Raw genomic sequence first — 26,385 nt, 5'->3', positions numbered from 1 at the left:
GAGTCACACACCATCCTAACATGGAACTATATTGCCATTCCTTTATTGTTACTTGGTCAAAATCCTGGAGCTTCCTACCTAGCAGTGCTGTGGGCACACTTTGCACCACAGAGACTACAGCGGTTCAACAAGGCAGCTCGCCACTGCCACTTTGAGGGTAATTAGCAATGGGCAAAAAGAATGGCCTTGCCAGTCATGCCCAAGTCCCATGAATGAGGGGGAAAAGTGCTCCTGTTTTTTGGTAGATTTATTACTTGGTGCTTTTTTCAGCATCGCTGTATGTGACTAAAAATGGATCAAAGTTCATTGGCCCAAAGTTGATTTTTGAGTTACCCTAGAACCATTGAATTTAACAGCATGGAAAGAGGCCATTCAGGCCATCACGTCTGCGCCAGCTCTTGAAACTTCTTTCTCCATGCCTCCTTTTTAGTTATTTTTCTTTTCACACTTATGTAACAATGAAATCTATCATGGATTGGGTTTCTACCACTGTTTCCTGTAGGGCATTACACATCCTAATAACCTACTGGATTCTAAAGATAACTTTTCCCTTCATTCTTTTGGTGATGATTTTAAATTTATGTCTTCTGCTTACAATCTCATCAACAAGCAGGAATAATTTTCTTCTTTTACTTAATTAAAATCTTTGTTTTGATCTCTTAATCTTAAGTATTGTAATGAAGAGAGTCCCAGAATAGATAAAGCCTTTCATCCTTGTTGAATTGGCATGACTTATACATTCATGAAAGAATTATCCATAATGATGAACACAGTTAAAGAAAGAAGGAAACAATGATCTTTCATCTCCCAAATCTAGCTGTAAATGTACTAAATGAACCACGTTTCATGCAGGCTCCATCCTGTTTATAACATGCATGAGCCCTTGGGTCCAAATTGTGGCTGTTCTTCTGTATCTAGCCTGTACCTTGAAATTGCTTGACCCAGACTCAAAAGGAAAACTGTAATATTGTTGGTATAAGCCATGGCTCAGCAGCTAGCAGTCCCACCTGAGCCAGGTGATAAAGGCCAGCATGCCATTTGTCTTCCTAATTGCTTGCTGCACCTACATGCTAACTTTCTACATTCCTTATACAAGCATACCCAAGTCTCTTTGAACATCAACACTTATAAGTTTCGCACCTTTTTAAAAAAAAAATTACTTTTTCATTCTTAGTACCAAAGTGGAAAACTTCACACTTCCCTATAACATACTCCATCTCATCTTACCCACTCATCTAACTTGTCTTATCTCTTTTAGTCTCTCTGTGTTCTTCCCACAGCTTACTTTTCCACCTAGTTTGGAATCATCAGCAAACTTTTTGTATATTACTCTCTGGGCAGGATTTTATGGCCCACCTGCCTCCGGGATCATCTGGTCCTGCCAAAAGTCAATGGATTTTTGGCTGGGCCGCTGAATCTCCTGCAGCGGGTTGCACCATGATGGGACAGAAAACCCTAGCCTCTGTCTCTTCTAAATCAATATAGATTGTAAATAGCTGAGGCCTGATCCTTGGGCTGTCCACTGTTCATTGCCTGCCAAATTGAAAAAGTCCCATTTATGCCCACTGTTTTCTACCCGTTAACCAATCCTGTGCTAATATATTACCCCCAACTTCATGAGCCCTTAAACAGAAACAGAAAATGCTGGAAAATCTCAGCAGGTCTAGCAGTCATACAGACTCTCAAAGTTAACTGTTTCTCCCTCCACAGATGCTGCTAGACCTGAGTTTTTCCAGCATTTTCTATTTGTTTCAGATTTCTAGCATCCGCAGTAATTTGCTTTTATCCACGAGCCTTTATTTTGTCTATTAACTTTTTGTGTGGCGCCTTATCGATGCCTTTTGGAAATCCAGGTATGCTTCGTCACCTGGTTCCCCTTTATTTGCCATACTTGTTACATCCTCAAACTCTAATAAAGTTGTCAATAGGATTTCCCTTTAGTAAAACCATGTTGGCTTGTTCTAATCATACTATGATTTTCTAAGTGCATTGTTAAGACTTTCTTAATAATAGACTACAGTGTTTTCCCAACAACTGATGTTAGGCTAAACTGGCCTGTAGTTCACTGTTTTCTCTCTCTGCCTTTCTTCAAAAGTGGTTTAACATTTGCCAACTTCCAATCTACTGAGACCTTTCCTGAATCTAAGGAATTTTGGAAAATCATAGCTAGCACATCCAATATCTCTGCAACTATCTATTTTCAAAAGCTAGGTGTAGGCCATTAGTTCCCAGGAATTGGTTGATTTTAGTCCCGTAAGTTTTTCCGATACTTTATCTCTGCTGATATTAATTTCCTCACTATTTATAGCCCCTAGGTTATTGTCAATTTCTGAGTTAGAACTTCTGTCCTCTTCTGTGAAGACAGACACAAAATATTTGTTCAATGCTCCTGCCATTTCCTTGTTCCCCATGATAATTTCTCATGTCTCATGCTTCTATGGGACCAACGTTTACTTTAGCTACTCTCTTGCCTTTTATATACTTCTAAAAGCTCTTACAATCTGTTGTTATATTTCTGGCTAGTTTACTCTCATTCTCTCCCTTTATTTCCTTTTTTATCAACTTTTTGGTGGCCCTTTGTGGTGCCTAGAACACTCCCAATCCTCAGACTTGCTACTGCTTTTTTGCAACATTGTAAGCCTCTTTTAATCTAATACTAGCCTTAGCTTCATGAGTGAGCCACAGTTGAGTGGTCCTCGCTGAGTTTTCTTTCTTCAAGGGAATGTATTTTTGTTGAACATTTTGATTTGATTCTAATGGTTCCCACTTTTCATTTACCTCCATATCTTTATCTATTTATCCAATTAATCTTAACCAGTTTGCCCCTCATACCTGTGTAATTGGTTTTGTTTAGATTTTTGTTCGCAATTGGAATATGTCACTTTCAAACTTACTATGGAATTGAATGGTATCATGGTCACTATTTCCCAGTGCATCTTTTACTATGACATTGCTAATTGACCTTCATCATCTCACAATCTAAGAGAGCTTTATCCCTAGTCAATTCCACCATGTACTGCTCCAAGAGACTGTCGTGAAAACATTCTACAAACTTATCATCTGACTCTTGCTATTTCTAATTTCCACTCATACTGATTCTACTTCATGATCTTCTGAGGCCAGATACTTTCTCACAAATGCCCTTATGTCAGCCTTTACTATAAGGGCTACCTCACCTCCTTTGCCATCCTGTCTGTCTTTCTGAAATATTGCATACCCTAGAACATTTATTTCCCAATTTTGTAATCATGTTTGTGTAATAGCAATTTGATCTGAATCATTTATCTCTATTTGTGCTTCTAAATCATATCTTATTGCAGATGCTTCGTGCATTCGGAGAGTAAATCTTTAATTTTTTTACTTCTGTCCCCCACAATGACCTTATTCGCTGATGTATGTTTTTTTGTTAAACTCTGCCCCTTCCTGTCCCATTCTGCTTGCCTTTACCCACATCACTATATTGTTCCAATACCTTGACCTTTCTCTTCAGATTGCTAAGTCTCCCTTCATCCAGACCCACTCCACTGTAGTACAGATGTGCCACCTTTTGGATAAAATATTAAACCAAGCTCTCTCAGATGGATGTAGAAGATTCATAGCACCATTTTGAAAGAATCTGTTGCCATGAATGCAACACAAAAAAAGAAAGTGTTCTTTTACCAGCACAGCCATCAGTCACCTGGGCAGATAATTCAGCAAAGAGATGGGGGAAATGCCAGGAAAAACATTTCCAAAAGGATATGACAAAAGCTTAACCTGAGATTCTTGGTCATCCCTAAAAATAAAGAGTTGCCTATGAGCATGAAGTTTATTCCTCCCTGCTCTATCCTAAAAGAGATGTTTTAGTGCTGCAGTAATGCATTTCCATTAATACAGCACTACTTTGTGCTTGTAACTCCTGTTCTCAAGATGGAATTTGAAATCAAAGCAGAAAATGGTGGAACAGTGTTTAGAAGAACTGAACTTTTTCCAGAATCACAGTGCAGAAGAGGCCCTTCAGCCCATCGAGTCTGCACTGACATGTGAGAAACACCTGACCTACCTACCTAATCCCATTTACCAGCACTTGGCCCATAGCCTTGAATGTTATGACGTGCCAAGTGCTCATCCAGGTACTTTTTAAAGGATGTGAGGCAACCCGCCTCCACCACCTTCCCAGGCAGCCTCACCGCCACCCGGCAACCCCCCCCCCCCAGCCCAAACCTCCTGCCCCTCACCTTGAACTTATGCCCCCTTGTGACTGATCCTTCAAGTAAGGGGAACAATTGCTCCCTATCCACTCTGTCCATGCCGCTCATAATCTTGTACACCTCGATCAGGTCGCCCCTCATTCTTCTCTGCTCCAACGAAAACAATCAAAGTCTATCCAATCTCTCTTCATAACTTAAATGTTTCATCCCAGGCAACATCCTGGTGAATCTCTTCTGTACCCCCTCCAGGGCAATCACATCCTTCTTATCATGTGGTGACCAGAACTGCACACAGTACTCCAGCTGTGGCCTCACCAAGGTTCTATACAACTCCAACATGACCTCCCTACTTTTGTAATCTATGCCTCGATTGATAAAGGCAAGTGTCCCATATGCCTTTTTCACCACCCCACTAACATGCCTCTCTGCCTTCGGAGATCTATGGACACATACGCCAAGGTCCCTTTGTTCCTCAGAGCTTCCTAGTGCCTTGCTGTTCATTGAATACTTCCTTGTCAAATTACTCTTTCCAAAGTGTATCACCTCTCACCTTTTCAGGATTAAATTCCATCTGCCACTTATCTGCCCATTTGACCATCCCGTCTATATCTTCCTGTAGCCCAAGACACTCAACCTCACTGTTAACCACCCGGCCAATCTTTGTGTCATCTGCAAACTTATTAATCCTACCCCCCACACGGTCATCTATGTCAATTATATAAATGACAAATAATAGGGGACCGAGCACAGATCCCTGTGGTACGCCACTGGACACTGACTTCCATTCACTAAAACATCATTCTATCATCACCCTCTGCCTCCTACAACTAAGCCAATTTTGAATCCACCTTATCAAATTACCCCATATCCCATGTGCCTTTGCCTTCTTTATAAGTCCCCCATGTGGGACCTTGTCAAAGGCTTTGCTGAAATACATATAAACTACATCAACTGCACTACCCTCATCTACACACCTGGTCACCTCCTCAAAAAATTCAATCAAATTCGTTAGATATGACTTCCCTCTGACAAAGCCATGCTGACTATCCTTGATCAAACCTTGCCTCTCCAAGTGGAGATAGATACTCTCCTTCAGAACTTTCTCCAGTAGTTTCCCTATCACTGATGTGAGACTCACTAGCCTGTAGTTCCCTGGCTTATCTCTACAACCCTTAAATAGCGGAACCACATTAGCTGTTCTCCAGTACTCTGGCAGCTCCCCCGTGGCCAGAGAGGAATTAAAAATTTGGGTCGGAGCCCCTGCGATTTCCTCCCTTGCCTCCCTCAGCAGTCTGGGACACATTGCTGCTTTGTGATATATTTGCTGCCGTAGTTCCAATGGAGATAAAATTTGAAGTTTTGTTAACTCGACTCCATTTCTCCCAAAAGATTCTTGTCCCAGAACTCTGTGCTATTCATCCAATCCCAGCTTCCTTGTGGAGAAAGGCAGTCTGCCTTCCCAGTATTCTGTATCGACTGCACTGTCTGTTAACAGCGGAGGAGTTGAGAGCCCAAACAGCAAAGGAAGCAGGTGTGGGAATTGAAGCTCTTCCTTCAAACTTCAGGTGTGTATATTCATGTTTCTTATAAAAAGAAAGAGGTTTGCATTTCTGTAGCACCTTTCATAAGTTCAGGATGTTCTAAAGCATTTTACAGCCAGTGAAGTACTTTTGAAGTGCAGTCACTGTTGGAATTAGGAAATACAGCAGCTAATTTCATATAGCAAAGTTACTAAAACATAAGAAATAAGAGCAGGAGTAGCCTGCTCCGCCTTTAAAATGATCAAAGCTGATCTTGGACTTCAACTCTACTTTCCCGCATGTGCCTTAATTCCTTGAGAGACAAACAACCTGTCTATCCTAGCCTTAAATATATTCAACGATGGAGGATCCACAAAAGACAGCAAGGTGATAATGACTAAATAATTTGTATTAGTGATGTTGGTTGCAATACTCCCATGCACTGCAGGGACTGGGGTGTTTTATCAACACTCTTAATGACATTTTGGTTTGATGTTTGTAAGTTTCCTTTGAATTTTGTCTTTTGTTTTTGCAGTTTCCCTTTAAGGGGGTGCCTTTTAATTTGTCCCCTGATTTGTTAATTTAGTTTGACTAAAAAGAATTACTCCCATGCACAATTAGAAATAATACCATGGGATTTGTTTTTACATCCACCTGAGAGAGCACAGGGGCATCTCCGTTTAATCTCTTATCCCAAGGGTGATACCTCTGAATGTAAGGTGATCTCATCGAAACATATAAAATTCTTAAGGGGCTTAACTGGATTGATGCCAGGAGGATGTTTGCCCTGGCTGGAGAAGGTAGCAAATAGAGTCACAGATTCAGAATAAAGGGTCTGCCATTTAGGACTGAGATGAGAAAAAATTTCGCCGTGGGCTGTGGAACTTTGGAATTCTCTAGCTCAAAGGGCTATGGATGCTTAGTCATTGAGAATATTCAGGGTAAAGATCAATGGATTTTTGGATATTAAGGGATATGATGATAGGACAGGAAGGTGGAGTGAATTGGAAGATCAGTCATGATCCTATTGAATGGCAGCTGTGGGTTTAATGAATTTATTGTTGTGTCACTGCTAAGGGCCAGCCAGTCTAACTCGGCTCATGAACTGAAGCTGCTCAGCTTGAAGAGCCAAATGGCCTGCTTCTTCTAATTTCTAGTGTTCTTATGGACTGTGATCTGTCTGCCCTCTTAGCCAGGGAATTGAACTTGGGTGATATGGATGGGAACAAAGGGAAAAATTAGCATATCTTTTAAAATCACAAATTCTATTTTAGAATAAAATGGAAAACACAACAGTGTCTTTAAATTCTTTTACCATGTAAATTTACCCATTTAGTTTCTAAGCAATATGTAATGTTGAACATGTCCAAATGTGTATCCAGGATCTGCAGGGAGCTTCATTTAGAAGTTCCTGAAACAAGAAGTCTGTTCTTCTGAAAACCTATGAATCTTAACTTACAGCATTTGGAAGTATCGGATCACATCATAGTAAGTGCGTTTGGACCATGCATCACTACAGTTGACATAGGAGATGAAGTTCAAATCAGGAATGCTGGTAACAGTCCAGGGTAAACACCAGCAATGCAACAGTTTTTACAGTGATTATTGTATTATACAAAATAGCAACTCTCACGGGAAGGAATTTACAGGGCTCTAATCTAATAGAAGGGGTTCAGACTTCCTAAAACCATGAAGGCAAATATTTAAGTGGTTTATAACGTCATCTGAACCCTGAGATTTGATTACAACCTTGAACTTCGTCCTTGGTGTCTGATTGTGTAATGTTCAAGGTATGCTTTTTAAGTTAAAAATGTTAACTTCTGTTGGGTGAGTTTCTCTCATTTGAGAGGGTTTTCATCCTTGTGACCTTGTGTGCAGTTTTTTAAGAATAACTTGCAACGAGCTTCAGGGAGGGTCTATACATAGCATATGTACAGCTTGGCTTGAGGCTGTTAACATTATGTCATCTAGTCATCACAGCCTGAAGATTATATTACAACAAAATCCCGACTACTTATATAAATGTTTGCTCACTTAAGTGATTGGTTGGACTGAAGCACCCCTGAAGGCTTCAGCAATCGGTGTGTCAGTCAGCTGAAGACTGAGTTCACTGAACTTGTGGGAAGACTGCAGCTATTATGAAGAGTTCGCCATCAAATGATGCAAGGAAGAAACAAAGGGATGTGTTTTCACTGTATGAGAAGTGTGCTGTGTGATCAGTGATGTCTAAACTGCAGTCCAAAAGCCTGACAGAGATGAGGCAAGATAGTTCCTACTCCCCAAACTTGGTTCTATTTGCATGCTTGTTCACTGGGTCGTCCTGTTTGAATTTTGCAAACTTAGAGATTTTACGACGTGCTGCTTCATTTATGAATAAATCCTACACCAGAAGAGAATGATCTGTCAGTATCAGCAACTTGTAAGAGATGAAAATTAGTGGGTACATGGTTCTAAACTTTATACATGGTCTAGGAGGCTCTATGACATACACCAAGGTGGCAAACAAAGATAAAGGTAGGGCATCCCTGTGTACATAGTTTTATAAAATGGACATATCTGCTTCAGTTCATGAGCTGTGTTAGACTGGCTGGCCCTTACTAGTGAGACAACAGTAAATTCATTAAGCGCACAATACATTCATGAAAAGCACAAAGCTGTATAGCGTCCTTTGCTTTTTTTTCCCTGTATATCTCTCTGGGAATGGGGATCTTGAAATGACCTTGTTAACTTAGTTGCAGCCTTTACATTTTATTTTGATGAAATGACTTACCAAGTAAAACTGCAAAACGATTCTGTAAACGACATCACTGTTCTTGCTGTGTTGTGATGCAGTCTCTAATTTGGAAACTCTACCTGACTTGGTGACTTGTCATACTAGCAAGTGACACACATCCAATTCCATCATAAGTTGTAGATTTGTGTACAGGAATCAGATATTTTGATATGTAGCGTACTGACAGATTTGACTGTTGGACCAAGGGATTTGTTCAGGGCAACACCAAGGTTGAAAAGAATAGAAGAGCAAGGGAAGTCATGGTTAGATGGCATCAAACTTTGGATTGTAAAAATCTTCTGATTCTAGTAGAAAGCCAACAGCTTTGTGTTCATGCAATAGAATGAGAGAGTAGGAGTCAGTGTGATGGGTTTTGCTTTCAATGTAGGAGTGAGAGGAAGAGGCATAGCAGTTATCATACTGGCCTAGCAACCCAGAGGCCATGAGTTGAAATTTCACCATGGCAGGATAGGAAATTCAATCCAATAAGTATAATTATTTGGAAGTGATAAGATCCCAACTGGTTTGTTAAAGTGCTTCATGGAAGGGAATGTACCATCCTTATCCAGTCTGGTCTACATGTAACTCCAGCCCCAACATATGTGGTTGACTCTTAATGTTGTCTGAAGAACTTCGAGATGAAAGTTCAAAGGCTTGAATCTCAGATGTATAGATGGGATTCTGAATTTCCCTTCTGGAGAAGTTGAGTTTATTTCTAATTACCTATGCAGATTTTTCCTCCAGAATTTATTGATTTTTATTTTGTAAACTTGTGATCTCTGTATTAGGTATCCCAACCTAGACTTTGGGTGGAAAAAGTCTATAGACAGCAAAGCTTACATCTTGACAACCAGCTCCTGTACAGATGAAAATGATAGTTACTGTATGCACAGCACAACTGTAGCCCCTGAAGATGCTGCACATCGAGGTGCAATCAACGAGAGCTCCTTCGTGGAGAACCTTCATCAGCCGTCTGTGAACAGCAAAACATCCACCAAGAGTCTGTCGCCCAAAAAGCTCTTCAGTGCTGACAAAGTCACCAAGAGCACAATACCAGTAAATGGCGTAGTTTGTACCGAAAACCTAACCAATGGAAATGCTGAACTGCTAAATAAAGGTTGCATTTGCCATCAAAATCAAATTAACTCCTACAGGCATGACTTACTCGTACAACCAGCTACCTCAGTTCCCGTGCGTAACACACACCACAGTGAGAACCAGCCCAAGCCCCGAGTTGAATGTAATCTACAAAGTAATAACCTAGACGGAATTACTAACAAATCTACCTCAGATTGTTGCTCAAAAGAGGCAGTTTCCTGCAATTCCTCAGAGCCTCTGGCAATTCCGCAATGGATTTTGGATTCGGGCGACTGCCCCCCTGGCGTATATACAACCGAAACCCTCGGCCCTAACCCCGGTCTGATTCTCCAAGCTCTGACCTTGTCAAATGCCAGCGATGGGTTCAATCTGGAGCGCCTGGAGATGCTTGGTGATTCATTTCTAAAACACGCTATCACAACTTATCTGTTTTGTACGTACCCAGATGCCCATGAAGGGCGGCTGTCTTACATGAGGAGTAAGAAGGTGAGGTTTAAATCTGCAACTTACCAAGGACGTGTAAAAGCATATTGTACTCATATTCAACTCATCTTTTGATTTGTCTTTTTCTCTTCTCCCCTTATTCAGTTTGATTTGTCTTTCCCTCTTCTCCCCTTGTTCAGGAAAAATATTCCGGATGGCTTAAATGTGAATGCAGTGTTATAAACAGGTCTTCTGCAGTGTAAAGTAAAACCCAGTGTCAGTGCACTTCAGATCCCTCTGGTTTGCTTGAAGCTCTTTTACTTCTCACTCTCAACATTCCCACTGCCAAAAAAAAAATTCAACATTACTGATTCTAAGCAGCCCACTCTTTGAACCTTTTATAAAGTAGTGACAGGTCAAGAGGTTAAAATATTTTCAATAAATCGCTTTTCTGTTGTAGCTACTGACATTCTCTCAACTTGTCCGTTTGCTGCTGCTTTGTAAGTGTGTAGGCTTGTATTGAAACCACGAATATATAAAATCTGGAAAGTAGAGACTTGGGGGTGAGGCAAACATAAACTGCTCTTTAACTGTTTTCATTTCTCCCAGTTGTTCCCACTTCTTGAAGGAGCAGACTTTCTAGGGTGCTATGCCCTCTGCTACCCTATCTAAATGGGCATTCTTTGAGTGAGCTTAGATGGTGAGTTTTGCTGGGCTGTTTCTCGTGAAGGGCATTACAGGCAAACTGAGTCATTTCTTTGCACACTGAACATTATGGATGAGGAATCACTGGCTTTCAGTCAGGCACAGGAATCATTTTTTAAATCCCTTTTCTTTGGCTAGGGGTAGAAACATTTAGACAGCCCTCACTTGTTAGATGAATCAACTACACCACTCTTAAAAGCTTGGAGCCTGAGCATCCAGTCCTTTCCTCGAACAAATATTGAACTCCAACTAAAGTGTCTAATTTTAAGACTTATTTTAAATTAAAACAGGTTATCGGCCTTTTAAGAAATAAATAGTCTGTTGAAATGACAGGTACTGTTTAATTGTCACAAGCAAGAATTTGGGCGTGTGAAATTAGATGTCAGGTTTCAACATTGCCTGTCATCGTCTTCCTGCAAAAGCCTTTTTGCACTCATACAAACATTGCCGGGGACAATTAACCCTGTCCGTCGTCTTAAATTGATAGACCCCAATAGAAAGGGAGATGGAAAGGATAAAAAAGGCTTTTGATGCATATTCAGCCACACGACAGGAAAATGTAAGGAAATCAGATTTGGAGAAGGCTGGAAAAATCCCATCTGTTCTAAACTGTCAAAAAAAATCAAATGTCATAGTAGTAATTATTATTTTATATGTGAAATGCAATATTTTTAAAAGTCTCGGCACTTGTATTTTTCATTTGAGTTACTGGATGATTACAGAGTCTGCCCTCATCAATCCTGGAGAGTCTTCTAGGTGTCACCATAATGACAGATTGTTAGAAGCATATTTATACATTATACTGTAATACACTGGAATAATGTTACGAAGCCCATGTTCTGACAGAATAATTTCAGATTGGAGAGAATATTGCAGTGTTAATTATTTCAGAGTGTGGTGCGTAAAGAATAAAATGGATGATTTAGCAGGAAATGTGTTCTAAATTATATTGTTGTAATTGCAGCTGTTTCCTTAATAAATCAATTTTAAAGAAAATAGAGAGGGGGGCACCTGGAAAACATTACCAGTTTCTGCCTAAATAGCCACCTCTGGCTTTAAATGTGGCGGGTATGTGCTGCTGGTTAATTGATGCACTGTACAAAATTGATCCAGTGACAAAGATACAAAGTCAAATAAAAAGGCTGCAAATGCACCTCTGATCCATCAAGGCCTGAAGGAAAAGGACAGGTCAACATTCCAGGTGATCAGTGGACCTGTGGCATTTTCTTTAATTTACAGCATTTGCAGTTTTTATCATTACGAATGAAAATTGATTGTGGCTCCTAAGGTGTGGAATCTGAGCATAATTTGCAGGTCCCCCAGGCATCAAAAAAATTCTTTCTCAACAAGAAACTATAGAGCAGGCTCAAACCGATTGTAGTTTGCTTCATGCTATGTGTTTATGGGTCTTTATTTTTAAAGCTCTGGAGGTCATTTTTTTGTGAGCCCTGTTCTAACTCCTAGCATGTCTGTGGTATTTCTGGTCCAGATGAGGTAATGGTGGATACTGGGTAACATGTTCTTTGAGTTCTGAACAAAGGATCACTGACCTGAAATGTTAACTCTCTTTCTTTCTCTATCAATGCTGCCTGACCTGCTGAGTGTTTCCAGCATTTTCTGTTTTTTTTTTTGGGAGCTGGGGAATAAGTAGCTTAAACTAATGGATGCTAATCCTCAACTATTTAAGCCTCAAGCTCTAAGTTCTCCCTACTGCTCGCCACCAGTCCAGCCTCATCCTCTTCACTTCCCCCTCCTACAATAGCTGGAGAAATGGTTTTACCCCTCTTGATACCTACTTTTGGTTCGGTGCCGAATGATTGTGAAAAGTGCCGTGGGCTTTTTTTTGCATTAAATGTGCTCTATAAATGAAAGTCATTAATGCAAAATCATAGGTGTACTGCCTACAATCCTCCATTTTATATTATCTCCTTGGAAACATGAGGTAACAGACTTTTGCCTTGTTAAAATGGTGTGTGCAGCTTGATAACCCATGAGACATTATGTAAACCTTCAGATATTGTCATTCTGCTTTCTCCTTTCAGCATTGTGTGAATGCCTTTAATGAAACCTAGTGAAATTTCTGCTTTAACCTTAGTGTATCTTTTTTAAATTACGTATGCCACCAAAATGGCTCAGCTTTTAAAAACCCCAAGTGTTTAATATCAGCAGACACTGGATTTAGTTTTGAATTGAATACCCTCTTGTCGTTTAAATATGTCTGAGCTTTCATCTCTTATTTTTCGCTCTTTTCTACCCACCCTCTTTCCTCCGTTATGATCCTGTTAAGAATAATGTTTAAAGATGAAATCCAAGCACTCAGTAATTAACCAACAGCACTACTCCGCAATGTTTTATGTTTTTAACAAAAACAAGCTTTATTGTAAGTTTTTATAAGCTTTAGCGTTGTGAACTCTGTTGACTCTTAACTGCTCTTTGAAATGTCCTAGCAAGCCACTCTGATCAAGGGCAATTAGGGATGGGCAACAATGTTGACCTTACCAGTGACATCCACGCCCCATGAAATAATTTTTTTTCATTCACTTGCCCTGCTGCCAACCCAAAAGGTATGCTACAGCCTCCAAAATTTACTTTAATTCTCCTTGGTATCCCAGCTATTCCTTAGAGGTAAGATTCAATGGAGGCCCTTCCGTAAGTTTTTGATGAAGCAGCTCTCCACCTTTTTCTTTACTGGCTTCACAACTGTGGATGCCTCAGTCGTTTGTTCGGATTGCCAGCAGATATACAACTGCCTTTCCTCAATGTTCCAAGCTAACTGCTGACTGCTTTCTACCAAAAGACTGAGGATCACTGTAGATTTCTTCTTTTTGTTTTAAGCTAGAGCAAATCTCCCTGTTGCTTTTCCCTCATGAAATCCAAACTGAGAGTCCCATCTGTACTCCATGCAGTGAACAATGAATTTAGTATTGTCTGTGTTTGAAATGCAGGCCCAGCTGACTATTGCCTCCTCAATCTGGTGGGATGTCTTAAGAAAGGAAAGCTTCCAAACTGAAGTGCTTGCTCCTGTCAGCAAACAGAGATAAATTAAAAGAACCTCCTAAGCAAGGCTTCACCCCGTGTCACCATCTCTATGGCAGCGTGACACACATGACCTGTTCTCGGGTAGAAATGCAAAGCAACTACTTAATTCTGAAGTTTTCCTTGATTCTGGAAAACCATATGAATAATTTCTAATCCTAATGGAGTTTTACAACCCTCTTTCCCAAAATTGTTAGCTTTTAGCTTTTTTTTTATGAAGGTGATGATAGACAATTGGCTCTACCAAGGGTTCCAGAAATCTATTGTTCAAGGTTTTCTACTATCAACTCTGACCTTGCAAGATCAACATAAGTTAGTTTTTAACTGCAATTAACTCCAAGCTTGTTTGAATTGCATTTACTTAGGTGTTGCTTATGTTTGTCAGTCATGCCTCCATTTTCTACAGCTAAAACCTTAATTCCTAAAACTAAAAGTTATATTCTACAACATAATTCATATGAACTAGATATTCACAACACCCTATAATTTTCTTTATCACTCCTTGCTGCAGATTACACTTTTTAAAAGATTTATTTTCAGTTTCCAACTTGTCTGCAAAACATATAGCTGCAAATCAGAGTCCATTTTGCCCTGCTTGGGCTTGATGCTGTAAAGAGTGACCATACCAAGAATTCTGTTTGGATGATCCAGCTTGTGTTGCAAACAATTAAAACATGCTTTTTAGAAGCAGAGTTCTATACATATATGTAAACCTGTGAACACTCTGTTCTACACTGGAGCCCAGAGTACAATTCACAGGCAGCAGTTGACAACACAATAACAAGATGCACAGTGTAGCCATAGCCTTTGCCTCGCTGCCATGCACCATTCTTGGCTGAAGTGGTCATGTTGCCATGTCACTCGTGTATAATCCTAAAATTGGATGCTCGAAGAATGACCAATGACCTTTTCTCTGATTTTTGTTTTTTCAATTCTCCCTCTAAATTTTTTAAAGGAACGGAGTTGATTACAACGATTCTATCCCTTTTGGGATTTGAAAATTGGGTCTGGTATGAATCTGTCCGGTGACTGATCTCTCTGTGCAGTTTCAGTTTGTCACTTGAACTGTGGAAAATCACTGAACCAACACAATCTAATCCAATGTTTACGTTTTCCATCCTTCACCTGGTACTATTCCCAGCAGGCTGGCGTTTTGCTGTTCTGGTTGTCTACAGCCTGATTTGACCTTAACGGTCTCTTAATTCAGTGCCAAAACTCCTTCTGACCCTTTCTCTGTTTTTGCACTAACTTCCTACTTTTAAGTGCAAGAAGCTTATAGATTTCTTTATTTTGAAGATTAAAATAGTGTATTTAGTTGCCTTCCTTTTCTGACCCTCATCCCACAGCACTTTACAGCTCTCTCTAGCATGCACACTGACCCTTGATGACATAATTAATGGGCATAGTAGGGCTAGTGTTCACATGCATTATGACTGCACCCACTTGTTTATCTCTGTGCTGTCTGACTGCTTGGGTGACAGCAAATCCTGGACAAGCAAGAGCTTTTTCAAATCAGCATGAGCAAAATGGAAGGCTTTTTTTGGCTCTTGTTAAAACTCCGTACCTGTACACTCTGAGCGATGCTGACAGTGTGTGATCTTGTTGCACTGTTTGACCTTTAGTGAGCTGAACTTCTAAGGAGTGTACAAGCTACTACCAAGAGCATCTATTCTTCCTTTGCAGTTTCACCCACCTGTCCTCCATTTAATGTTTCTTACCACAGAGGTATCTAACCATGTCTTTACCCTCTCCTGATTTGATTATCTAAAGATTCTTCTTGCCTCCATTAAAATTCCACCCTTCCCAATTTGCAACTCATCTAAATCTCCAGTCCCTTATCCTTGCCTTTCCCCTTTCTGTCCCAATTTCATTGGCCCACATTCACAGACATTTACTTCAATATCCTGGTGCTAATCTCAAATTTTTCCATGGCTTTGCCCCTCACCTCCAGCCGTCTTCTACTCTCTGTACTAGGACAGGTTCTTTGCTCTTTCACATCCTTTACATTGCCTGCCCCAAACTGCACCCACCACCGCCGCCCCCTAACTCCAGATCCCTAGTGTTTTGGAGCGGGCTGACATTATTTAGATTGCCGACCATGGGTAATAGTTACGAAACATCAAGAGACTTTGATCAGTCTTTAGGATAATGGATATTTGGCTGTGATCAAAGAACTCATCTGGATAAATATGCACTTCCAGCAAGGACTACAGGGGAGCAATTAAACGCAAACTGTCTTCCAGAGTCACCTAACACCAGATAGGCTTTTTGATATCACCCCAGAATGTCTAACCTTCTGGGGAAAACATACGTTAATTGTTTCGGGCACTTAACAGAATGTTTTATATACAATGTTTTGGGTCCATCTCTTAATGCAAATGTCCAGCATGTGGCCTATTCACATACAAATGGAAAGATTAACCAATGCATCATTATAGTGAAATCTAGTTATAATGATAGGATAGCTACCCAAATGGTCACACAGATGGTGGCAATATCAGAAGTCTGACCACCACCTGAAGCAGCTTGAGTGCTGGTACCATTGAACTCTGAGCAGTTCTACAGCTGACCTGTAAACTGTGTTAAAGGCCGAACATGCTGCTTAATCTGTGCCATCACAGAGCTGCTTAGATATTTAAAAAGATCTGTTGTACTTCAAAGTGCATTTTGTGATGAACTTTGGCTTTTATTTTGTTACATTTGCCTAAAGCTGTCGTACTGAAACATCATCAAATAGTCATAAACAGTATGCAAAGCCTATTAAAATGATTTGCAGCAGATCATGGGAAAATTATCTTGGAGTTGATTTTTGAGTGCTGGGGACAATTTAACTGTCTTAATTGTAGTTGTATAACAAATGCCTTCAAGACAAGCAATTGAAAGAAATTCGTTCCCATTGTTTGAAGGTTATGGAGTATTTCAGTTTTTACAGAAGGTAGCTTCTTGGTAATTTTTGCCTTGGTCATTGGCTACCACTCATCCATTTATTTCATTTATTCAGGTCAGCAACTGTAATCTCTATCGTCTTGGAAAGAAGAAAGGACTTCCCAGTCGAATGGTGGTCTCAATATTTGACCCACCAGTGAATTGGCTTCCCCCTGGCTACGTGGTAAATCAGGACAGATGCATTACTGACAAAAGCGAGTTGAAAGATATGGTAGGTGTAAACTAGTCTAGGTAGGGGGAGAGGTGGGTAAAGCTCCTTTACAAATGCAAGGGGGAACTCTAAGGGGGCCTCCCAGTTCCTTTTTTCAATATGAAATAATATTTTCCCTACCAACTTTGTAAAACCTGGTTGAAACTGCTGCACCAGTGCCTGAATTCACAATAGACGATAAACATTCTGTTGCTGAATAATGTGTTGACAGTGTCTTCATCTGAAAGTTCCTAAGCTGTTGAGATAATTTGTCTTGAAACTCCATAAGTGTGGAAAATATTACATCTCGAGCATTCTGTGTCAAAGGGTGGCAGAAGGTTGTACATGCGATTCACTTCCAATGCAAGTTCCTGTGCTGAGCAAGCGTCACATCAAATAACCAGTACTCATTTTATCTTATTATCTTTCCCTACTTTCTCCTGCACTGTGGGCCTTTCCCTAGATTTCTTGGTTTCAACCCAGCGAAATTAAGCTGAGAGAGGATTGGAGGGAAGGTCAAAGGTTCAGTCACAGATATCTAGCCCTAAGATAAAAGCAAAATACCGTGGATGCTGGAAATCTGAAACAAAAACAGAAAATGCTGGAAAAATTCAGTTTTAACAGCATCTGTGAAGGGAAAGACAGAGTTAAAGTTTTGAGTCTGTATGACTCTTCAGAGCTAGAGAGAAGTAAAAATGTGAAATTTACTGTTTAAGGAAGGTGGAGCAGGTGAAGCTTTGTTTTTCTCTCCACAGACGCTGTTAGACCTGCTGAATTTTTCCAGCATTTTCTATTTCTGTTACAGGCATCTAGCCACCACCTAATGAGCAACATTAACAAAAATTTTAAGCTCTCCTGTGGAACCAGTGAAAACAAGGAAAGGGAATGAACAAACTAGTTTAGAGATTTTTTTTCAGTTCCTAGCTGAAACAGGTTAAAAGGTAAGACAATAGATGAGCAGTGTCAAACATTTAAGGAGATATTTCCTGACTCTCGATAAAGTTAATTTCCATGAGAAAGAAAGTCTACGGGAAGGATGAACCATCAGTGGCTAACTAGAGAAGTTAAAAGATGGTATCAAATTGAAAGAAAAAGCGTACCATGCTGTAAAGATTAGTGGTAGGCCAGAAGATTGGGAAAATTTTAGAAATCAGCAAAGGATGACTAAAAAATTAACAATGAGAGAGAAATTAGAATATGAGAGTAAATAGCAAGAAATATAAAAATAGCTTTTACAAGTATATAAAAAGGAAGCGAGCAACTAAAGTAAACATTGGTGCCTTGGAGGAGACAACTGTGCAATTATAATGGAAAACAAGGAAATGACAAAGACTTTGAGCAAGAAGTGTTTCTTGAGAGTTTCCCTCGTTGTGGGAACCTAGAAAAAGGGGGTGCAGTTTCAGAATGAGGGGTCTCTGATTTAATTTGGAGATTAGACCTCCCCTCAGAAGGTCCTTAATCTTTGGAATTATCTTCCCCAGAGAACAGTGGAGGCTGGACCGTTGAATTTATTCAATGGTAACTATTCGGTGAATTTATTCAATGGTAATTTTTTTTATCAATTATTTCATGGGATGCAGGCACCACTGGCAAGGCCAGTATTTGTTGCTTATCCCTAACTGCCCTTGAACTGAGTGGCTTGTTAGTCCATTTCAGAGAGCAGCTAAGAATGACATGTTTATTGGCCAGCCAGTGTGAAATGCGCACTGAAATGCTCAGCACTTCTGGTGTGCAGGTGGGAGGAGGGCGGGTTCTGATGTAAGCGCGGGCACGGGGGAACATGGAATGAAAGCTCCCTGAGGGCAGGGGGCTGCCTTAGGGAGCTGAAGAATCCAAAAACAATAAATAAGATTTTAAAATCCAGAAAAAAATGTCCACGCATCAGAATCAGTCACCTGAGCATGTACATGATGAAAATTCTGTCCGTGCGTTTTTTTTTTTCAAATTATTTTTTATTTAATAACGGAAACCTCATCCTGCCCATGGATGAGGTTTCATCAAAAATGCAAAGTCCGCCTGTCAGGTTGGATGGACCACGAAAAATTGGGAACAATTGGAATTTTAATGGGCTTAATTGCCCTCTTAATTGTTGGCAGGCATGCTTCCGAATTTCGCATGTGCCTGCTGAGTGAAGTACCGTGCAAGCACAGGATGACATCCGGACGCTAGCCCGACATCATCACGCTATTTTACGCTTGAGCGGGTCATGTGCGCACCCGCACACAGCTAAAAATTCTGCTCTTAAAGAACTCATTTCTGCCTATGCCACTGATTTTGCTTTTATTTCTCTAGCATTCTCTTTGCTATCCTTTTAACTACACCCATTTGCAAATCCAGGTCATCTCTAACTCCTCCACTGGTATGCTGCCTCGCCTTATTTCCCACTCACCCAACAATACCCTGACCTCTCAGACTACCTCGTACAATGAATTTGAAATCCTTGTCTACAAAGCCTTTCACAACCCCATCCTACTGCAACCACCCCAGTTTTGCATCCTCATTTGTTTTCTGATCCTTGTTTTATGTACACCTTTCTTCTCTCTCTCTGTACCCCACCCAACTATTGCTAACAGAACCTTCAGAGATCTCAATTTCTGAAGCACCATCCTGAAAATCCCTTCCCCTTTTACACTTCTCTTTCCCCACTTTCAAAAGTCTGAAAATCCCTTCAACCAAGCTTTTGCTAACCACCAACAAAGCCTTGTTGTCTATTTTTTCTTCCTCCCTGAAGCACTTTGGCCCTTTTCTACAATTAGGAGTTATAGAAGTGAAAGTTATTGAGTGTATACTCATCAATCTTCTGTGTGCCTCCCGTTTCTGTAGAGTGTACAGAAATTGGTTTTTTTTTTACATACAAATAAATGGCATTGTTTAATTGTTTATACAGTTGGGGCAACGCAGTGGCATATTACCACTTCAGACACCAGATTACTTAACAAACTCATACCAGTCTACAATAGAATAAACAACATTTGACTCAAAATACTCTGTTCTGCATCATGTGGTTAGGATCTGGAATACTCTGCTTGAGAATGTGGTAATGGCAGATTCCATCATGGTTTTCAAAAAGGAATTAAGTAATTATCTGAAGAGAGAAAATTTGTGCAAGTCTACTGGGGGGGGAAAAAATCAAGGGAGTGGAACTAGCTGAGTAGCTCTTGCAAGGACTCAACTAGCTGAATCACCACCGCCTGTTTCTATTCTTATGATCTCATAAGATGCTTTTGATCTCTCCCCTGAAATTGATCCTAGCACCTCTAGCAGACCTGCACCCATCAGTGCTTTACTCCAATTCTGTACAGATACAATCCATTTTTGGAATACAAAACCTATAATTGTGCTGCCAGCTGTTTATACTTTGGGTGCAAGATACAAACTTCTTTGCAACATGGAATAGACGCTTGGGCCAGGATTTTGTTGGGCTGATGGGGATCTCGCCCACAGGTCATAGAACCAGTAGGGAGCCCCCATCAGTTCCATGGGGGGAGGCCTGACTGAATCAAGTGCCCTTAATTGGCTGTCAGCCCAACGATTGAGGTCCCTAACAGCAGAAGTCCCATCTACCAAGAGCTGCTGGCCAATCAGAGACCTCAAGGCCACAGTTGAACAAGGGCAAAATGGAGGTTGCAGGAAGGGTGCGCAGAGGCAAGGGCATGGATGTGGCTTTCAGCAACTACCCCCACTCCCCGGCCTGATATTGGGTCCCTCAATTGGGCTCTGAGTGCCTGATAGCAAGAGATCCCTACTGTGCCCCCCTTCTCCGCAACCCACCCCCGATCCCTGCCAAGGAGAATACTGGCAACCCCAACAGGTTTTTCTGGGTGATCTTCCAAGGGCTGCCGGAGACCTGTGTGGCCTTTATTTAATCCCTGAGCCACCACTAAATTGCGATGGCCTCAGGGATAATTGGTATCAATTGGCTCATTAATGAACTTAATTAACGTCACACTGCCATTGGCAAGGAATACAGTGTCAGCCCATTCCGCGCTCTTGACTTAAATGGGGGAAATTTTGCCATCAGGAGACTGACACTTGGTCTTTCTCACAGTTAAGTGGGCTCAGCCACCGTGGTTCCCACCACAACGGGCTGTCTAAAATCCAGACCTTGGTTCTCAGAGCACTATAAAAAGACACTAAATAACATCTGACTATGGCATTTTCTTTTAGACAGAAACAGAACAAGTGGCTAATGGTGATACTTATTTGGATGATGACGATGAGGAAGAGGAGGATGATGATCCTGATTTCCGTGAAGATCTGATGTGGAGGGCACAGAAGGAGGAAGCAGAATATGATGATGACTTTTCCGAGTATGATCAGGAGCACATCAAATTCATTGACAATATGCTTATGGGTTCTGGGGCCTTTGGAAAGAAGATCTCTCTCCCTGCTTTCCCACCCAATGATGCGAGCTACGAGTGGAAACCTCCCAAAAAATCTGCATCAGGAAATGGTCATTCCTCCTCTGACGGCGATGAGTTTGATTACAGCTCATGGGATGCAATGTGCTACCTTGACCCAAGTAAGGCTACGGATGAGGACGATTTTGTTGTGGGATTCTGGAACCCATCTGAAGAGAATGGTGGCGTTGACACTGGCAAGCAGTCCATCTCTTACGACTTGCACACTGAGCAGTGCATAGCAGATAAAAGCATCGCCGATTGCGTAGAGGCTTTGTTGGGCTGCTATCTAACCAGCTGTGGTGAAAGAGCTGCCCAGCTTTTCCTCTGCTCGTTGGGTTTGAAAGTCCTCCCAGCAGAAGAAAAGCTGGACAGAGAACATAAGGGGCTGCCTGAGGAACAGTGCACCTTTGATCCAAACAGCCAGGCAGGCACTGAAACTCCCTCTTGGCCCACTTTGAAATCTACTTCTTGCAAAGACCTAGAATATGGACACCTTCAGATTCCTCCTAGATGCATGTTCGATCACCCAGATGCTGACAGGACCCTAGGCCACTTAATATCGGGCTATGAAAGCTTTGAGAAGAAAATAAACTATAGGTTTAAGAATAAGGCCTATCTTTTACAGGCATTTACCCATGCCTCCTACCACTACAATACAATCACAGGTAAGGTCCTGCCAGTTACTGTATGCAGCAAAGAATGCTTAAAGTACTTGGGTCTGACAGCATGTGGAGAGAGAAAGAGTTCACTTTTCAGGGTGATGACACTTCATTATAGGAGGCAGTCAGACTGGAAAGTAATGCTGGAGGTAGTCAGGTGCCATGGGAGGGTGGTGGGGAGGGGGATTTGTAATCAGAATTCTGGGTTCAGTGGGTTAGGGCCATTGGCAAATGAGATTTTATTGTAAGTGACTGGAGTTATTGATGTGTTGGAGTTGGAAGGAAGATGTTACTGAAATTGATATTGCTGTTCAAAAAAGCATTGATAAAAATGTCAGCAGCAGTGGGGGTGAGATAAAGGGTCGATGCAGTTAATATGGTCATTGTGATGGATAGGATAGGGAAAGTGAAGATATCTTGCGTTGGAGCAACTATTTCGCAAGGTTATGCATGATGTGGTTCAGTCTGAACAAACTGCTGGTAGAAATGGAAGTTGAGTCAGGGGCAGGTATATGAATTTTTGGTGTACTGCTGTTTCAATGGGAGAATGCCCTGGTTTATCTAGTATGTCTGTTAATCAGTATGCACGTACAAATTGTATTATAGAATTCAAGGTGGCAATTGAATATCGTCAGCATTCATGGTCAACACTGACCCCATACTATGGATAATGTCTGAAGAGCAAAAGCTAAGTAGACATTTGAAATGTTGGTGGAAATGACCACCTGAAATTACAGGTTGCCAACTATACGAGGGTAGTAGAATCTGGGCTCGCATGTGGGAAAATAACCATTGATGAATTACTGGAAGTTCATTACCCCACCGTGTGACAATGGCATTATAGAAGAATGTATGTTCTTAAAATGTGATGTGATTTTTGGCTGCAGGAACCTATCGTGCAATGAACCACTTTTTCAATGAGGGTAAAGGGGGAGCTATTAAGGTTTCAACTGCGTGTGCGAGCACATACGTGTGCGTGTGATTTTATAATCAGGCCAGCTTTAAAAATCAGAGATTTGGTGGTTCAGATTTTTCAGAAAAGTAGCAGGAATTTTTCCTGCAGCAGGGATCCCTGCAAGAGAAGATCATTGGATCTTTCTCTCAAATAAATATTACAATTTTTGTGAAATTAATTCATCTTTTAAACTTGCATAATATTATTTCATTTAAAAGATCAGTTGTTTTTTTTTTAAACTCTTGTTTTTAAGATTGTTATCAGCGGTTGGAATTCCTCGGAGATGCAATTTTGGACTACCTCATAACCAAGCACCTTTACGAAGATCCCCGGCAGCATTCTCCTGGAGTGCTGACTGACCTGCGCTCAGCTCTCGTGAATAATACCATCTTTGCTTCCTTAGCTGTGAAGTATGACTACCACAAGTACTTCAAAGCCATCTCGCCCGAGTTGTTCCATGTTATAGATGACTTTGTTCAGTTCCAGTTAGAAAAGAATGAGATGCAAGGAATGGACTCTGAGGTTAGTCCCTGCACTCTTGATCATCCAGTAACCTGTTATTGAGGGCTGCAATCCCAGGGGAGGATCTGGTTTGAGGGATAATCTGAAAAGTGCTATACTTGAGCAATGATCTAATTCCCTGTTCAAAGACTTTAAGGACTCTACTTGCACTTTTGTTTATGGCAGAGAATTGTGCATTCTTACCACCTTCTGTGGATTTTTTTTTCTCGGCTCCCTTTTAATTGTTTTTATGATCTTAAATTTGTACCTCTGCTGCCTTGCTGATCAGCATTCTATTGCTATTTAGCTTCTAAGATTCATAATTTTTAAGGTCTCTCCCCAATCTTAACTTCAATGAAAACAGTCATGCCTTCTCAAGTCAAATTGTAACCTCTCACCTCTGGTGAATTGACACTACACCATTTTTATTATTTTATATTTTATGAAGAGGTACTCAACAACTGTCCACAATAATCGAGAGAACATACTTTCCCTTTCAACAGCAACTTGCATTAATACAAGGTAACTTCCCAAGGTGTATCACAGAACCATAAGGAAAACAAGAATGGATGCCAAGCCAAATGAGGTGGCAGTTGGGGTAATGAAAACCTTTGTTAAAGACCTGGGTTTAAAGAAGGATCTTAAAAGTAGGGTGTGAGAAGCAGAGGGATTTATAAAGGAAATTTCAGCGCCTGGGGTTTAGGGATCTGTTGTGTAAGGCTGCCTCTTTTTTTTGAATGGAGGGGGAAGGGGATGAACAAGAGGCCAGAGTACGAGGAACAAATAGTTCAGGGAGGGGTGATTGTATGGCTGTAAAAGTTGAATAAGTAAGCTGGGGTGAGGCCATGAAGGAATTTGAGTTGAGGTGATGGTAGCACACTGATAAATATCCAGAGGCATGGACTAATGCTCCACAGATGAGTTCACACCCCTGGGGGAATTTAAATTTAATTAATAAATCTGCAATAAAATTCTGAACTCAATAATCATGAAACTACTGGATTATTGTAAAAACCCACCTGGTTAACTAATTCCCTTTAGGGGAGAAAATCTACCAACCCTATCAGATCTGGTCTATATGTGACTCCAGACCGACAGCAATGTGATTGATTCTCGACTGCCCTCTGGAATGGCCTTGTAGGCTACTCAGTTGTGTTAAACTGCTACAGAATGCACAGTTGGTGTACCTACACCCCATAAACTGCAGCAATTCAAGAAGTAGCTCACTACCACCACCTCCAGGGCAATTAGGGATGGGCAATAAATGCTGACCTTACCATCAAAGCTTGCATCCCAAGAATGAATTTTTTTTTAAATTAAATATAAGGATGCAGACTTTAAATTTGAGCTATTGGCCGTCCAGGACCCTAATGTAGGTCAGCAAGCAAGTGATGTAAGGCAAGCAGAATAGGATGCAAGCAACAGAGTTTAGGCTGAGCCAGAGTTAATGGAGGATAGAGAACGGCAGACATTGAGGGTTTCAGCTGCAAATGAATGGTGTTATTTATAGAGATAGAAGTAGGCACTCTTTGTGATGGAGACCATATGGGTTCATAGATGCAACTTGGGATAGTTGACCCCATGTCTTTGGATGCTAAGGAAAAGAAAGACTTGCATTTATATAGCATCTTTCATGACCACAGGGCCACGACCACAGGGCATCCCCAAGTGCTTTATAGTCAATGGAGTTTATTTGAAGTGTGGTCAGTGAGGGGTGAGACACTCCCTCAATACTACACTGGAGTGTTAGCCTTGATTTTTTTTTTTGTGCTCAAGTCCTGGAGTGGAAATTGAACCCACAACTTTCTGACTCCAAGACATTACTATCTGAGCCACCGATGCTGCATAACGTTGATGACTTCATGTTGATGCCGAACAACATAGGTGAGGGAGAGGCAGGTGTCAAATGTAGATCTTTGGATGAAATCTAGAAGCAACAGAGCAGGGGCGAGAGAAAAGCCGTTCTGCAAAGTTGTGGCTACAATTGGATCAGTAGGAGTAGAGCCAAGAAAGGGCACCTTGTGTGAGCTGAGTAGTCAAGGAAGTTAGTATGGTTCAGTGTCAAAGGTTGAAAAATCCTTTTCCACTTTGTCTTCCCTCCCCCTGAAACAATGAAGTTGAATGGAATGCAGAATATGAAAGTGTCAACTTCCGAACGTTACCACTGTTTTTTTCATCTATTATGAACCATGTCAACACCTTAAGGTTCTGAGCTAGCTGCTTGTTTTCTTCTATTACTTGTGACACCTTTGGTAATATATCATGGGAGAGAGGGGATAGTGAGAAAAGTTGATAGAATGCCTGAAACTGACAGCCCTGCCCTGAGCCCTTTGTGTCAGTGGGCTATCAACACACCAAGGGCTGTTGAGCTGCTTGGTATCGTTTTTCTAGAGGCAAAATATTTTTACTGTGAAAGGGGTTTGAAGAAAATGGGTATGTTACGTGTTTATGCATTTGTGGGGGAATCCCAGAGAAAAACTAATTTACTATTCTGACCGATTCAAAACTCATCAATTGTCAGTAACTGTGTCTCCCACTCTTGCCATTCCCTTTTTTCCCTGCCAAGCACTAGTTTAAGAAAGTTCTTCTGGAATATATGATGCACTGTCTTTTTTATTTATTATTAAAAGCTAAGAAGATCTGAAGAAGATGAAGAAAAGGAAGAAGATATTGAGGTTCCAAAGGCCATGGGGGATATCTTTGAGTCCCTTGCCGGTGCCATTTATATGGACAGCAGGATGTCCTTGGAAACAGTTTGGCAAGTCTATTACCCCATGATGAGACCCTTGATAGGTAGTCATCCTTCTTGTTGTCATTCCCCCACCCCTCACCATTTCCCTTGTTGTCTCGGCTAAGTTACTAATGCCTTGTATCATGCTTCATGTTGCAGAGAAATTTTCAGCAAATGTACCGCGGTCCCCTGTTCGTGAGTTGTTGGAAATGGAGCCAGAGACTGCCAAGTTCAGGTAAGGAGTTAGCAAAATGT

The 26,385-nt window shown here is 41.0% G+C and overlaps 1 protein-coding gene across 7 annotated transcripts in view; it reads left to right on the top strand.

Annotated features, from left to right (window-relative positions):
- Positions 1–26,385, top strand: part of dicer1 (dicer 1, ribonuclease type III) — a 134,553-nt gene that overhangs the window by 95,742 nt on the left and 12,426 nt on the right. For all 7 annotated transcript variants that reach the window (XM_041214255.1, XM_041214254.1, XM_041214258.1 and 4 more), the window contains 7 exons: positions 5,580–5,755; positions 9,272–10,067; positions 16,747–16,902; positions 21,049–21,949; positions 23,152–23,420; positions 26,030–26,192; positions 26,290–26,365. In XM_041214255.1, coding sequence (XP_041070189.1) covers positions 5,580–5,755; positions 9,272–10,067; positions 16,747–16,902; positions 21,049–21,949; positions 23,152–23,420; positions 26,030–26,192; positions 26,290–26,365 — 2,537 coding nt within the window. The remainder of the gene's footprint in view (positions 1–5,579; positions 5,756–9,271; positions 10,068–16,746; positions 16,903–21,048; positions 21,950–23,151; positions 23,421–26,029; positions 26,193–26,289; positions 26,366–26,385) is intronic.

This window comes from Carcharodon carcharias, chromosome 20 (assembly GCF_017639515.1).
Source record: "Carcharodon carcharias isolate sCarCar2 chromosome 20, sCarCar2.pri, whole genome shotgun sequence".
NCBI classification, from domain to species: Eukaryota; Metazoa; Chordata; class Chondrichthyes; order Lamniformes; family Lamnidae; genus Carcharodon; species Carcharodon carcharias.
This window is presented reverse-complemented; position numbering and strand designations above follow the sequence as displayed.